Here is a 16,333-nt window from a genome sequence, read left to right on the forward strand (position 1 = left end):
TAAAACAGGTATTTTATTAGCTTTGTGTCATGTTGTATCATTCCGTGAAAAGCACAGCTGGAGAGGGCAGCGTAGTATTAACTGTTATTTAAAAATATATTATTGTTGTTGTTGAACAAATGAAGAAGTGCTATAAATCTTGGTTCATCTCAGCTTTCCAGAGTGAAATATCTGGAAAGTTTTCGTGCTTGAATGAGATTATTTTTTTCAGCTTCACCAAAATTAGTGCATTTGGCAAAACTGCAATGGGAAACTGCAAACTTTATTAAAGCTACAGTATCCTGTCCATAATAGAGAATAAAAAGTAGCGATCATAATATTAACTGTCTGCCCTCCATCTGCATCTGCACCTGCAGATGTGAAGTCAACTTATTGAACCGTTCTGTACAGATCGTTACATTTTTTTGTCAAATGTTTAACTGCTTCACTGAATTTCCATTCTGTTTTTAACATTCAGTTAAGGTGGAGGGCGAGTCGTCGTTAACGAGATGTGAAGCTAATTAATGTTATACCTGTTCAGCCTTCGTTTGGCAGTGAGATTCACATCTGAAGGACATGTAAATTATGCAAAAGTCCAACAGAGAACCGAGCTGCATTTTATTCCTGAAGCTCCGCTCAGCACTAACGTGTCACTTCCTGGAAGAAACTCCGACAGAGCAGCCGAAAGCCATGAAATATGAAGCTTCCTAATCATATCTGGGCTTACTGAATCACCGATCTTGTTAACAACCTCAGATGATATACGAGGGGAAATGCATCTAAGCAGCAGCCAGTGTGTGTGTGTAATTATAAACACAGTGAGATAAATAAGAAGGTGACCTCGTCTTGCTCTGGTGCAGCCTCCTGATTCATGGCGTTTGTAAGGAACCAGTGAAATATGAGCCCCTTTTATCCGTTTATATCATTGTGAATTGTTTTTATCTTTAGTGCTCTCCAATAGAAAGCAGGAGGCTTGAAATGATTGTGGAGAAAATTATCTCCTACAGCAGATTTACTTTTAAAGCTCCTCATGTTTGAGGAATTTTTCTCTCCTTTCAGATAAAAATTATCTTCCACCTGTTTCTTTACCATAAATACTGAGCATTGTTCTGTTTATTTTCCATCAGATCGACGGTAACGCCAGAGAGGACTTCAACCTGAGCTTCGCTGGAGAACTCGGCAGCCTCAGGTCTCTCGTTCTGGGCCGAGTGCCGGGTAAGTCAGGATGGACGAAGGTCCGTTTGGTTAAAAAACAGTTTGACTCATCAGCTCAAACTCTGGGCTGCTTGGCCTTGTTTTTCTCTCAGCTCTGAGAGTAAATATATACGTTACCAGCAGGACTAATCCAGATGATTTAAGAGAAAAGTTTGAGGTTGAAACAGAAAGTGAAGAAAAATCCACCCACACAAATTCATTTCTATGAGTTTTGTGTTTCCTTCTAGTTTCTCTTTGCTGAGCAATGAAACGCAGATTCTAGTTTAATTTTAGGCTTTTGTTGCCTAAATCCTCTAAACGTTTTCAACCTCATTCTGCAGAAAATTGTCCTTTTTATATTTCTCTTCCAAGAAGTCAAACTTTGTTATATCTTAAAATAGTCTTTTAAGAGTTTCTTTTTCTATTATCTATTTCTTAAAATTGTTTATAGTCCACTTTCTGTTACTAAATATCACAGCATATTTATTTACTTAAAAGAAATATTATCATTATCATTTAATCTCCATGGCAACCATTCAACTGTGCAAAACGCCTCAGTGGACATAGCCCCGCCTCTGAGGACAAAGCTCCTCCTCCTCGGAGCTGCATTTTCCAAACTTACAAGCTTCTGCTTAACAGAGCACCCGTCGCTTGCGGCTTCCCCACTCTGCTCCTTCAGACTAGCCAGCAGCAATTAGCAAACACCTGGTGGAACTTTACATCTGCCGAGTTCATCATACGAGCTACTGCTCAATGAAACGCTGGTAAAAATGCTGTTAAAGGGTTAATGTGATGACTTTCTGAAGGTGGAGTTTCAGAATTATCTGGAGTTTTTAAAGAGATAAAGGCCCAATTACAAAGAAGTCAAATTTCTTTTAAGTCATATTTGATTTGTCTGGAAAATACATTATACTGGCTCTTTAATGGAAACGGTGCCACTGTGTTTTTAGACATCAGCTGAATATTGATAAAAGTTTGGGCACATTTGTAGCAAGTGACAGACCTAATGATATTTTGTAAATAATCTGCCTGCAGAGTGTTTTCGTCACCCCAGCTGGTATGAATTTTATCTCCTCTGATGTAGCGATCCTCCCAGCCCAGTGCTGTCTGTAGGGTTTAACCCCCTTCATGTCAAAATGTGACCCACAACCCCCTCTGTCAAACCGGAGCGCGTACAAAGTCAAATCAGAATCAGAAAAAGCAGCGGCGACGTGGATTTCCCGTCACTTCCCCCCAGCCTCGTCATCCATCAGGCTAACTAATGGAGCCAGAAGGAACACAGGGAGGCTGGAGGAGACGTGATGTAGCGAGCAGAGCAACAGCTGAGAGACGGCTGTAATGTTTCCTCATCAGCATGCAGATGTGTTCAGGTAACAGTCAGCTCTCAGTCATCTGATGCAGCTGTTTGTGTCGGCTTTAGCAGCTGCTGTTTACGCTGCAGTGAGGAGTTCAGATGAGTGATGGAGAGGAAGGAGTCGGTGAAATTAACAGATAAAGGCAGAGAGGGAAGATTTGTCCCATGGAGTGATGGATGCAGATGTTAAAGCTGCATGTTTAGCAGCTTGTCAGCTGGATTGAATGTTTTTATGAGCTGAAGTGAGTAATAACACAAAGCAATGAGCTTCGGTGACAGCCTAATGTTTGTGCGTATCATGATTAACTAGACCAAAGGGGTTTTCAAACAACCTTTTTGAATTCTTTGTCTAAAAAGAAAGATGCATTCTGTCCTGAACCTTCAGAGACATAAAGACGGTTACAAAATCAGCCTTCTATCAACAGAAACAAAACTAAGGTTATTATCTTTGGACCTAAAGAAGAACGATCTAGAGTCAGTTATTATAACTAGAAACTAGAGATCAGGCTGAAATCTGGTAGTAGTGATGGACTCAGACCTGCACCTTCAGAGCCACATAAAGACAGTTACAAAGTCGGTCTTATATCACCTGAAGAACATCTCCAGGATTAGAGGACTAATGTCGCAAAAAGATCTAGAGAAACTGCATCCCCAGAACCAAACATGGAGAGACAGCATTCAGCTTCTGTGCACCACAAATCTGGAATAAACATCCAGAAAGCCGCAAAACAGCCGAAACACTGACTTCCTTTAGATCAAAGCTAAAATCCCACCTGGTTTGAGCATATATGATGTTTTTAACGATGACACTCATGTAAAGCACTTTGAACTGCCTGGTTGCTGAAATGTGCTATACAAATAAACGGTAACACTTTATTTGAAGGGGGTTGAATAAGACTGTCATGACACTGTCATAAACATGACATAACACCTGTCATGAACATGAATAAGCCTTCATGAATATTTATGACTGTTGTCATAAAGCGTCATTCGGTAAATTATGACACTTTTAATACAAAGTTGACATTATTCAAAATGTCTTTGTTATGACAACTTGACATTAACCAGGAAATCATTACTGTTTAAACTTTACCTTTAATAACATAAAGTTACCTGATTTTTAAAGTGCAATCAGTAATACTTTTATAACAAATTTATATCAGTAATGATTTCTTGGTTAATGTCAAGTTGTCATAAAGACATTTTGAATAATGTCAACTTTGTATTAAAAGTGTCATAATTTACCGAATGACGTTTTATGACGACAGTCATAAATATTCACGAAGGCTTATTCATGTTCATGACAGGTGTTATGACATGTTTATGACAGTGTCATGACAGTCTTATTCAACCCCCTTCAAATAAAGTGTTACCAAATAGACTTGATTGATTAATTGCTTCTCAGATTCGGACTCCTTGGATCCGGACCTGGCTCGGCTCGGCGCACTCGGCTTCGCCGGCTGTCTTTCTGTGGTTCGGTATAACTCCATCAGCCCTCTGAAAGCGGCTCTGCTCCACCCGGACACCAGCCCAGTCGTCGTCCTCGGACCTTTGGTCCGGTCCAACTGCGGCTCGTCAGCTTCAGCCAATCCCTACTCAGCTGAGAACACGCACCACCTGTCAGGTAAAGTTGACTTCAGCTGTGTTATAAACAATTAATATATGATCGAGGAAAAACAAACATTTTGAACAGAGAAACTTTTATTTTGCAGAGTGAGAAGGAACTCAGGAAATTTACTTTTGTGAGTTTCTTCAACTTTTACTGCAGTGAGAATCTGACATTAAAGTTAAATCTCTCACTCTGTCTTTTTCTGTGTCCTAATAAGTGACCACACCATTTTCTGTCAGGAAAGTGTGTCTTAAAATCTCTTATCTGCTTTGAGAAACAATAGAAAGTTGGATTGTGACCTGTTTACGTTTCATACAAGCAACATGAAAGGTTTTCTGGTTGAAACCAGTTAAACCAGAGAAAGATAAATTAGATTCCCCCTGCCTGATTTAATGTACTTTAATGTTCAGAGTGTTTCATTTTCTCAAATGCCTGCATTTAAATAGTTTTCTTTCTGTTTGTTAAAAATAATCCTAGATGACGGATCGATCTGTGCATAAAAAAGCGTATTTGGGCCAGGGTTCTGTTGACCAGCAGATGGGCCTCGGTCGGAGCTCAGTGGAGAGTTTTTATCCTCAGGCTGCAGCTGCAGATATGATTCAAAAACAAGCACAGGCCCTTTCTCCTTGTTCTGGAAATAATTGCCCAGCCTTATGCTCTCTTGATTCACAGATGGTGTTTAAGTTATCAACAGATGGGCTATACATTAATATTTACAAAACAAATGTTTCTTAGACAACATTTTCATCGATTTTTCTGCTCTGATCCCAAAAGGTTTGAGATTTTCAGGCTTGGAATGATTTTTATCTAGACGCACTTGAATGTATTTAGGACGTTCTTTAATCGGCACAGGATTAAAATTATACATGTAAACTTAAATACAGTAACTATAAAACATATTTACAACCACTGGGTGCTTTATCTGCTTTTACAAATCAATCACGATCAACAATTTTTGGCATTAGTACACACACTGGAAACCATCTTAGAATAGAATAGAATAGAATAGAATAGAATAGAATAGAATAGAATAGAATAGAATAGTCACTGCATAAACAGACAATAAATACACATGCAGGTCAGATACACATCTAGAAATGTAGACTATGTACACAGCAGTTTAGGAAACAACAGAAGACCAAAGTTATTTCACACCTTCCAGATCTCAGTAAATTAATATCTCAGCTTCAAAAGATGCATTTCCGTTTTAATATTTTAGGAAGTTTTCCCACCTGATAGTCTGATTGATTCAGTTCTATTGTTGCAACATTTGTTAGATTTTCAGCTGCTGCTGTGTCAAAACCTGTTCCCCTCCTCGCCTGTGGGGGCGCTGCACCAAGAACTACTGAAGGAAATGACAGAAAAACCCCTGAACAAGACACTGAGCGCAAATTCCTAATTCACAAACTGTAAACAAAAAAATGGAGTAGCGTCAGATTTTAGTGGTTATAGGATTTCTGTTTTGTCTTTGGGAAAATACCACAAGCCATTTCTCGCTCTGTGCTAACGCTAGGCTAACAGTTTTTTTTGTTATTATTATTTACCCAGAATGCCCTGCACTGTAGTCCATTTCCCCACTTTGGAGTGGTCTCCGGTCCGCTTGGCGTTCACATTTTCATTCAAACTACACCAGGGTTTACTTTAACTGAGCCGAGACCGAGGTTTGTAGGCGGACCAGAGTTTGATTTGCATTCACACCTCCTCAAGCAAACCAGACTTAGTAGGAAAATGGACTAGAGTTTGATTTGCATTCACACCTCCCCAGGCGAACCAGACTTAGTAGGAAAATGGACTAGAGTTTGATCAAGTGCTCTCTGGAAAGAAAAGTAACTAATTTAAAGTCAAGTTCCTCAAGAAAATCTGCAAATATTTAATTGCAACTAGGTGGGGATCAACTGTACTTAAAATTACTGTTACTTATAAGCCGATTGTTTTTTTTATTAAGTCCTTGTTTGCCTTTATATTGCTGTTTTATTAGCACAATCTGTCACTCTTCTTTACTGTCTCTCTGCTGCAGACCAGTCTGGTTCTGTTGGTTCTGGTCAGCCTCTGGTGAACGCCATGAAGTCGGACTCGGCATTAATCGGAGGTAGGTTCTCCGTAAACTATCAAACTTTCCCCACAGCAGTGAGAAATATCCCATCAGAAATACATTTCATTTCTCCTCCTCTGCCTCGGTTGGAACCATGACCGCTCGACTCGAGTCGCTTAAAATCGACTGAATCTGTGCGACTTTGGCACTCGGCACACAAAGAGCGCAAAACTAATTACAGCTGAGCTGAGTGGAGAAGCTTCTTTCTTTTCCTCTGTTATCTTCAAATGTTTCAGGGCTGTAAAACCAAAGATACTGAGAGAAATTGATTTCAGACTTATTCTGGAATTCCAATTAATATAAACTTGGAGAAATGAGCGAACTGACTTACGGTTAGCTGAAGAAACAGACTGCAGGGCAAAAAGGGACGATTTGACCACGACATGCTGAGACCAACTGCTGGATTCACAGAGAATGAGCCGAGTTCAGGCGATTTTTACATTTTATGCATTTGGAGAATAATTGCCTGCCCTCTCTTCAACCTCAACATATCTCTCTTTTCTTTCTTTGAAAATTTAATTGACCACAAAAACGATTACAGTGCATTTATACTCATGATGTGGAGTTTCAGCGCTGTGGAAATGTCAGAGATTTCTTCTTTTGCAGTTTTTTTCACACATAAATACTTCAAAACATCAGTTATTCTAGCACTCAAGTAATCTATCGATATTCTGACAATCGATTAATCGAATTGGTAGCTATTTAAGCTAGTAAAAGAAATACAAAAAATTAATTAATAAGGAAATATTTTATTGCTTTAAATGCAAAACTATTGAAACATCACTTTAAGTCACAAGTCTGAAGTATGAAAAAACTTTTTTAAGTGTAGAAACAGATGAGAAACACATAAAAATAACTACAAACTAGCTGTGCTGGTGTTGAAGTCCTGGAAAATGCTTGAATTTCAGGTGCAAAGTTAATTTATTTGTGTTCTCATATTAACATTTACATTCATATTTCAGAAATGAGAATATATTTTCAGACGAGGCTCGTTGAGTTTCATGTTCAAATGTCCGTTTCACGGAGGGATTCTAATCGATAATGGAACCGGTATCGATAAATTCCGTAAATGATGAAGGTTTTCTGACGTTGTCGGTTCTGTGTTTCCGGGCTGCACAACCCAAACATCGTCTCTGTGTTTGCGAATGCTCTCTGCCCTGCAGGTGTCATAGCGGTCGCCATCTTTGTGATCGTTACCGTCTTCGCCATAACCGCCAGATTCCTCTACAGGAGAAAAGAGACGTATCGGAGTCGTGAGGTCAAGGCGGCCAAGCAGGAAGAGAGCCAAGATTTCCACTACAACAACCAGACTGAGGGCCGGAAAAACGCCTCTGGTGAAAACGCCAAGGAGTTTTTCATGTGAGCGGAGGCCGACGCTCCGTGTTCATCCAGGAGGAGGCCGCGGACAGAACCGCGCCTCCGGACTTCACGCTGCACTACGAGCCACTTACTCTCTTTAATGGATGCAAAATGGACTCGTAAAAACACGGAACAGCACACAGTTTTGACCTTTACTGTATATTGTGTAAATACGGAGCTGAGTTGTTCAAATCCTTGTTTAAGCAACTGTAAATATAAAAAATGTAAATGTGAACATTAGTGGAAGGTGGTTTTATGGGCTGTTTTAACTTCTGTGTTTGTGATGTTCCTGACGTGAGTTTTAGGGCCACATGACGAAAATAAAAACATTTACAGTTACAGAATAAAGTCATAAAACTGAAATATATCAAAATAAAGTCATAACATTAAGACTTCATTCTTGAAATATGACTTCAAGTATTTCCACTTTATTCTCCTATTATTTTCTATTAAATAATTTGTTTATATTACATTTTTTTTACATAAAGTAATTTTATGACTTTAATCTCCAAAAATTTTTAATTATGCTTTATTTGATTTGTTTATGTCACACTGTCAAAAATAATTTAATTTAAAAAGGAACTTTATGACGTTATTCTCGTATTATTTCAACTTTATTCTTGTATTATTTTTCCACTTATATAATTTGTATATCTCACAGTGGAAAACATTTTAAATAAAAAAAACTAATTTTATATATTTATTCTTATGTTATTATATATTTATTCTTATGTTATTAAAGTTTTACTATATTTTGACTTATTTATATCACAGTGGAAGAATAAAAATAATTTTGACAATATTCTCAAAATATTTCAGCTTTATTCTCAAATTGTTAAGATTTTATCCTTTTAATGTCATTTTTAAATTTGATCTTAGTGTGGCCTTAATACTCCGTCGTGCTCATGGCATTTTTCTGTCGGAAGAGAATGAATGTTTGCGTATGTAAAGGGATTTTTTTTACCTTTAACCAGGTTCTTGAGGAGTTCGTCTGAGCTGCTGTTTGCTCAAATGCAAACCTTTTTATCGTGTGTGCTGCTTTGTGGAATGACAATGTCAACTCTTCAAATGTTTTGAACCCTTTTTGAATATCTTAAGAGGACATGTGGGGTTGTGTGTAGTAATTACGAATAGTCACTATTTTACCTGCAGTAGCCAGCGGTTAGTGTGATCCAAGTTTAGAAAATCTTACTAAGTGTTTTTTGTCTAGTTTCTAGTGTGAATATGTTAGCACACTTAAAATAAGACAAAACTAACAAGTAACTTTTTAGCAAGATAAAGGAGCTTGTTTTAAGTAAATAATTCCTTAATATTGATTATTGCACTTATAACATGGGAAAAATATGTTGTTAAACAGAATTTAGCAAAAAAAAAAAATCTGTTAAATGTCAAGACCTGCTGAGTTAACCTGAGAGTAGCCGTTAGCTTGAATCGATGTAGCTCTTAGCTTCCCTCTGAGTAGCCGTTAGCTTGGTTCCAAATAGCTGCTAACATTACTAGCTCATGAGAGTTTAACATTGTGGCGGCTGACTGCAGGTAGGATACTTACTGCTCATTACTAACTCAGCAACCCCACTTCAGCTATCAAACTATATCTTTAAGATTTAAAGTACTTCAAGAATCACCTGTCCTAAAAAATCTGAGCAAAAGTTCAAACAAACATGTTTCTTTAGGCAACATTTCAAATTACAGAAATATTTCCCTTTCTTTTTATGAGGTCAAAGGAGGATTTTAAAAACGCACAAAAAAATGAATGTTTATTATCAAAACTGTCCATTAACCTAATAAAAAGTCTCTTCATGAGGTTGCTAGGAGATCAGTGGAGGTCTGGTGTCTCTTTTTCATCCATCATTTGTTTTTTTTTGTTGTTTTTTTGTGCAGATCACAATTTCACTAATTATTTTCCAAATTATATGCAAGAAAGAAAACATTTAAAACGCTAAATATCATTAGCAAGACGCTAATGCTAATTCCTGTAATAGAAAACAAGAGGAAATGTTGGTTACATGTTGGATTTTAGCCCCAAAATGTTAAAGAATCCCCATTTATTTTTTAACTAATTTAACAAAAAATTGAAGTTGTGATCTGTTGTGATTCAGGTGCTCAAACATTTAGTTCACCTTTAACCTTTGCAGATCTGTGAGCCAATCACAGTGCAGTTACATTCGTCTCCATTTTTTTTGTTTTGATGTCAAAGTAAACTGAAGGTAGTAATTTGGTTGCTACTTGGTGCCACACCTGTTGTGTTTTGACCTTTCAGATCACTAATGGATGCACTTCCTCGTTCTTTTCCAGATATTAAAAAAAGAAAGTAGTGCATGGAGTTGAGCGTGACCCAGATGAGCAGGATCCAAGGTGCAGAAACTCAGGTAGATAAGAAATAAAGGGAACAGATTCAAAAAACTTTTTACCACTTTGCTGAATCAACTTTAAAGGGATCCACGGCTACTTGAACATTTTGGCCTAAATATGTTGTAATTTTATGTTGTGATCTACTGTTTACTATATTAGCTGTAGCTAACAGCATTAGCAGGAGCTAACAGCATTAGAAGCAGCAAACACAAAATCAAAACAAAGAGAAAGATAATAAATGGATTTTTTACAGGGACCATGAAACATCTTTCTATTTTTAATACACCATTTTAATATACTGCTCAAAAAAATAACGGGAACATTTCACTTTAATTTTGTGTGTGGCTCCAAATCCAGGCCTCCATTGGATAATAAATTTGATTTCCATTGATGATTTTTGTGTGATTTTGTTGTCAGCACATTTAACTTTGTACAGAACAAAGTATTCAATGAGAATATTTCATTCATTCAGATCTAGGATGTGTTATTTGAGTGTTCCCTTTATTTTTTTTTGAGCAGTGTATATTTGAGGAAATGTTTTGATTTTTACTGTAAACAGCTTGAGTTAAAAACTGAAGCTAGTTGCAGCAAACAACAATCTCCTTCTATGTTAGCATTTCCAAGCAGCACAAACACCAGATTTTTCGGCCAAATATCTTTTCTTTCTCAATTTGATCATTGTCTTCTTCATTTCCTGTTGCTTTCTTTTTGAACGCACTCCGAATCAAGTTTTATTACTTTTATTGGGCAATAATTACTGTTCTGGTTGGATGAAGCTAGTTCTGTAGCACCTAGCATACGTCATCTACCCATAAACAATATAAAATTTTATTTACATTTATAAAAACTAAACAGCCTACTGCATTTTTACTGTATGGTTTTTACATCTGAAATAAATGTTTTCAGATAAAGGCTGTTGCTATCGCTAATTGTAGATCCCTTTAGCATAGCTTCGTTTAGTTATATGTGGAATATGCAGTTAATATAACAAAATTAGATCCATGTTTTATACTCAGATGTTCAGAGTATAAAACATGATTAATATCATTATCTAGATTAATAATATCATTATCTAGATTAATGTCATTATTAATCTAGATAAATCTAGATTAATAATGATATTTGTTTGATTAAAGAGAGAAAATACTTTTCAGATTGCAGCTTAAGCTAGCACTAGCTTAGCAATTTGTTGGGGAAAACCTTCCGCATTATGAGATATAGTGTATTATTTCTGGACTAAATTAGCACTTTCCACATAAAAAACAAACTTCTGTGGCTTTTAATTATTTCTACTCTGGTAAGTCGTCCTTGTTTGCCAAATCTGCCATTTTATGCAGAAGATAGTGAGATCTGAAACATGAATGAATCACAGCATCTTTCACGTTCATATCAATAAAATGTTTTAGTTTTTTTTCCCTTGGAAACTTTTTAAAAATATCTTTACTTCATGTTTTTTATACAAACAGTAGTGAGATCAAGAGCAGTGGGCCTGGAGGAGGAAGAGATCTTTAAAGAAAAAACATTTTTAAGGAGCGTTCAGCCAGAAAATCTCCATAAAATACCAACACATTAGATAGTTCTTCTAACTGAAGTCGGCACATGAATTAAACATTTTCATGTGTGATTTTCTTCCAGCGACTTTTTGCTGCTGCGTTGCTTTTTTTTTCAGTTATCAAAAAGCATCTTCAAAGTCCTTCTCTCTCCAATCATGCAAATGAGCAAAACACACATCTGTTTTGAGGGTCCGCTTTTCTCCGGCTTTTGGGGAGATATTTTCTTATAACTAAGGGTTTGTTTCCCTTTTTTTTTTTTTACTTAGTTTTTTTTTTTTTTAGCTTTTTAGGAACGCCTTGCACAGGATGTTCGTTCTGTTGTGATTTTCTTCCCCTCCGCGCCTGCAGGGAGCTTCACATTCAGGCCTGCTAATGGCTCTGAAGAGCAAAGCTTTTAACACTGACAGTTGACTGCATGCAGAGCTGGTTAATGTGCTTCTGAACCCCTAATCTACTTCGATCTTGACAGGTGGTTTGTTTGCTCTTGTGATGAAATGAGACAGGAAGATGGCCTGAAAGGCTTTCTGAAGCAATCATGGTACAAAAAGGAAAAAAAAAAACGTGATGCAAAATGAGGAAATGTGACTTAACTCCACCAGCCGAGAATCACACTCTAATGACAAAAGTTGGTAAATCCACAAAGTGAATAATTCATGTCTCAGTTTGAGTTTTTACCACTGCAGATTTGGTATGATTTATCATGTGTGTCAAACTCAAGGTTTGAGGGCCAAATCTGGCCCGCCATAACCTTTTATGTGTCCCTTTAGACTCATAAAAGATAACAGTTGTTCTTAAACATTATCTTATCAAACAAACGCAGATTTGATCTGTTTACTGACAAATTACATCAGAAAAAATTGACGCAAAATCAATAAAACTCCACACTATTGCATCGAAGTGATGCTAACTTCCACCTGCAGGTGGCAGTGTTTCTTCTACTGTCTCAGCCTTACTAGATGTCAAGTTATACTCTGTAACAGTTTCTGTTTCAAATGTCCGCGAAGTTTTGTCAATACCCAGCTAATGTACATTTCCACTAAATAAAAAATGCAATTAAAATCACAAAGATGAAGTTTGCTCAGGCGGTAAGTCGTTAAAAAAAACATGCTGCTCTATTATCCTCAAGCTACTTCCTGTCGTCTTCTTTGTCATTTCTGCCAGTAGTAACATCTGGTTTTTGATCTTGCGACTCTTGTGATGTGAAAAAAGTTTTCCCACTGTAATTTAGCAAAATAAACCAATTTTGATTCAACCATAAAACCAATTGACGTGTTTCCATTAAGTGAATTTATTTCCAAAATGTCAAATTGCACAGTTATATGGTCAATCGAAACACAGCTCGTGATTGTTATGAAGAGTAACAAAAAGTGACATTTACTGCCATATGTAAGCAAAAAATATGGCAAAATTTCTAAATTAGCATCACAAAATCTGTGATTTATTACTACAAAAATAATCACAAATCCTGGAGAGACTGATCAATCTGAAAATATGATTTAATATTACTTAGTTTTAAGTAGTACTTATCAAATTCAGATGGAACTTTTGATTAATATTTCAACAATTTAATGAGTTTTATCAGCACATTCTGGCTCAACCTTTGACAGCATTCATGAAAATGAGTTTGTAACCTATAAAATATTGTAATCTACTGTATTTCCAAACGTATTTGCTGGTCAGCGTTCACTCACATACGAATTTGAGTGACAAAATATCGCTAAAAAGCTCTTTATTTGGAAACCATCGAAGAAAACAAAAAGATAAGATATTCCACTGTCAAAATTGTAAGTTTTTTCCCATCAAAGTTTCACCTTTGTATTGATAGCAGCTATTTAACCTCCACAGACAAAAACCACAAGACGTAGAAATGAAGTTCAAGGTAAAACAGTTGAACCAATGAGCTCTTTAGTTTACTTAATTAAATGAGCCTGATACTCGTTTAAGTCTGATCCCCATTTACATACGTTCACATTTACAGTATGTGCTCCTTCCAGTCGTACCGTGGGAGGAAGCACATCCTTCGGTGCTGACATTTCTGACGGCTGTTAACATCCCAGAGATGAGAGGAAATATGTAGATGCGCGCCGCGTTGAGGAGCAGTGGGTGTCGGAGTGATTCTCTGTGAAGAGCCACTTATCCTCTCTGCCTGTTTTAATGTTCAGGCGCCGGAGGATACGAGATGATTCACTAATCCCCACTCAGTTTATCTAAATCTTACTGGATGAGATCAGAGACCAGATGCGAGGACGATAACTGGCATCTTAAGCATATGTGGGAATATCATTATGATCAGATACACTCAGATTTCTGGACTCATTTGTGTTGAGTGCAGCAAACAGAAAATGCTGATGTTTCATCTGCAGCTGAAACATGGCACAGAGTTTTATGTTTCATTGGTTCATGAAGAGACTTTATTGGTGCGTCTTTGTTCCTCTGACATTCTGCAAACTCTGCACCATGTTCTACATATACATATATGCTATTGTGTTCTTTATTTCTGTGTTTAAAAGTAGCATTTACCCTGTATAAAGATGATTTATGTCTATCACTAAATCAAATTGCACTTTTTCTTACCATTATTCTTCAATCTCTAGTTGATAGAGTTGGTCATTCTCAGGCTGATTTCACACCTGATAGTTCAGTGGATTCAGTCAATTTGGAACCAAAGCTGCAACATTTGTTACATTTTAAGCTGCTGATGTGTCAAACAAACCAAACCTTTTGGAAAATCTGTTCCCCTCCTCACCTGTGGGGGCACTACACCAGAAACTAGGGGAGAAAAAAACATGAAAATCTCTGAAGAAGACACTGAGTGCGCTTTTTTCTTCACAAATCAAAACAAAAAGTGGAGTAGCGTCAGATTTTAGCGGTTGTAGAATTTCTCTTTTGTCTTTTGCTAAAGATCTCGAGTCATTTCTAATGCTAGCACAAGGCTAACATTAGTTTGTTTTGGTTATATTTACCCAGAATGCCTTGCATTACAGTTCGCTTCCTGCTTTTGGAGCAGTCTCCGGTCCACTTGGCGTTCACATATACATTCAAACCAAATGAACCCAACTTTCTAGGCAAACCAACTAGAGTTGGACTAAAGTGGACTAAATAGGGCTTGTGTGAATTCCCAGTTACTCTCAAACTGGTTGTTAATCTAGCAGCGTAGGTTTGATGAATTAGGGACGATTTCCCATAGCTGTCAGCTACCCAAACCAGAGACCATCACTGCTCAAATCCCTCTTCTCTATAACATCTACAACACACCCATAATGGCTGCTGGAAAAGACAAAGTGTTTTTTTGTTGACTTAACATCCAGAAAATGCTTTCTGTATTCTTGTTGGATGTGCAGGAGGCTCCACTTCTGCTTTTCAAAGATGTGTGGTCATATAATTGTGCATCTGTTTGCAGCTTGCCTGGATTTAAAGTGGCAAGACTCCATAAAACCGCTGAAAATAAGAATTATTTTATGCAAAAAATGTAATGAACATGTTTAGTCCTGTCCTGATCTGTTCAATGGGTGCTTTAAATAGGCCGCCCAGATCCTTCTGAGTGTGAGAAAGATCACATGTGAATCAGCTGCAGCTCGTTAATTGCAGCTCCGGAGCTTTGGGAGTAACTGCTGATTGACGAAATCTTTTCCTGGGCCAAACAAGCCACTTAAAGCTATTCAGATGACTGGCTGTTCATCCATTCAATGGTGTTTAATTGAAATTACACCAGTGATGTTTCTGGCTGCCGTGCATGAGCAACAACCCAGCTGCTTGCATCTTCCTGTATGACAGGATGGCCTTTTAATTACAGCAGCCCCGCCTTTTCTGCTTCAGCTTCCCTCATTACCATGCAGATCCGTCTCTGTGAACCCATCCTCACCTCTCCATTACCTGAGCAGACACTAATACAGCTGGATGTGGTGGTAATTACAGTGCAGGGCTGCTGTTTACATGGCTGTCCAGGCGTGGAGGCGAATAACGCAGAGATTTACGGCAGGAAAATGACCCAAATGCCAGGAGGTGGAAAGACCAGAAGCAGAACATACGAGTAAAGATGAAAGAACCAGACAAATGTTTCCTGTATGACATTTAGAGACAGAATTTATGGAAATGTACACTTTGATCATGTTATAATATTAATATCTACTCAAAAAGAAACCAGCAGTGGTGATTTGACTCATTCATGAGCCACAGAACTCCATGCTACTTCCTGTTTGCTACAGCCGTAGCGTAGCATCAACATCAGGTGAAGATATGCTTTAGTCTGGTTGATTCGCTCCAAACCAGTAGATGGAAAAACCAATTCGCATTTTCTATGTGCAGAATTTTAAAAGTTCACTCAAAATTTGCAGATTACCTTTCGAATATCTGAGCTTCAGTTTTGCAGTAAGTGACTAAGTTGGAGGCATAGAATTAATAATCTTTGCTCCAGTTTGGATCTTTATTGCAGATAATGATGCACCTCCTTAGGGAACAAATCCATCTTTACCTCAGAGAAAAATAACATTTTGGACTCTTCTCACCAGCTCATTTTTAGATTATCGCTGCACACCTGCAAGGCGTTTGTCGTCTTCCCACTGGCTATAAATACAGCCAGGCTCCTTTGTTCTGTGACAGCCTGCCGTTGTTGTTTGTGTCGGGCCTGTTTCCTGCAGGATCCTGGGATTTGGATGTTTGGACAAGCTGCCATCGCAACTCTTTGAATCTGTTGTAAGCAAACACAGTTTTATTTACTTATCTTCGTCCTTCAATCCGCGAGTCTGTTTGGGTTATTTTCATTTCCTCCAATACAGCAGCAACAATTTCCAAAGAGAGAGAGGTGAAGTTGACCCAGCAAAGTAGAAAGGGTTGACTTTTTT

The 16,333-nt window shown here is 37.6% G+C and overlaps 1 protein-coding gene across 1 annotated transcript in view; it reads left to right on the top strand.

The window, feature by feature from the left end:
* The window catches only part of LOC106929533 (contactin-associated protein-like 4), a 99,943-nt gene extending 90,540 nt beyond the window's left edge, over positions 1-9,403 (top strand). The window contains exons 21-24 of the mRNA XM_015006550.2: positions 1,107-1,194; positions 3,933-4,151; positions 6,154-6,225; positions 7,392-9,403. Coding sequence (XP_014862036.2) covers positions 1,107-1,194; positions 3,933-4,151; positions 6,154-6,225; positions 7,392-7,591 — 579 coding nt within the window. The 3' untranslated portion in view covers positions 7,592-9,403. The remainder of the gene's footprint in view (positions 1-1,106; positions 1,195-3,932; positions 4,152-6,153; positions 6,226-7,391) is intronic.
* Positions 9,404-16,333: the final 6,930 nt, after the last annotated feature.

Source organism: Poecilia mexicana, unplaced genomic scaffold (assembly GCF_051168715.1).
Source record: "Poecilia mexicana isolate PSO_F unplaced genomic scaffold, ASM5116871v1 scaffold_17, whole genome shotgun sequence".
In the NCBI taxonomy this organism is placed as follows: domain Eukaryota; kingdom Metazoa; phylum Chordata; class Actinopteri; order Cyprinodontiformes; family Poeciliidae; genus Poecilia; species Poecilia mexicana.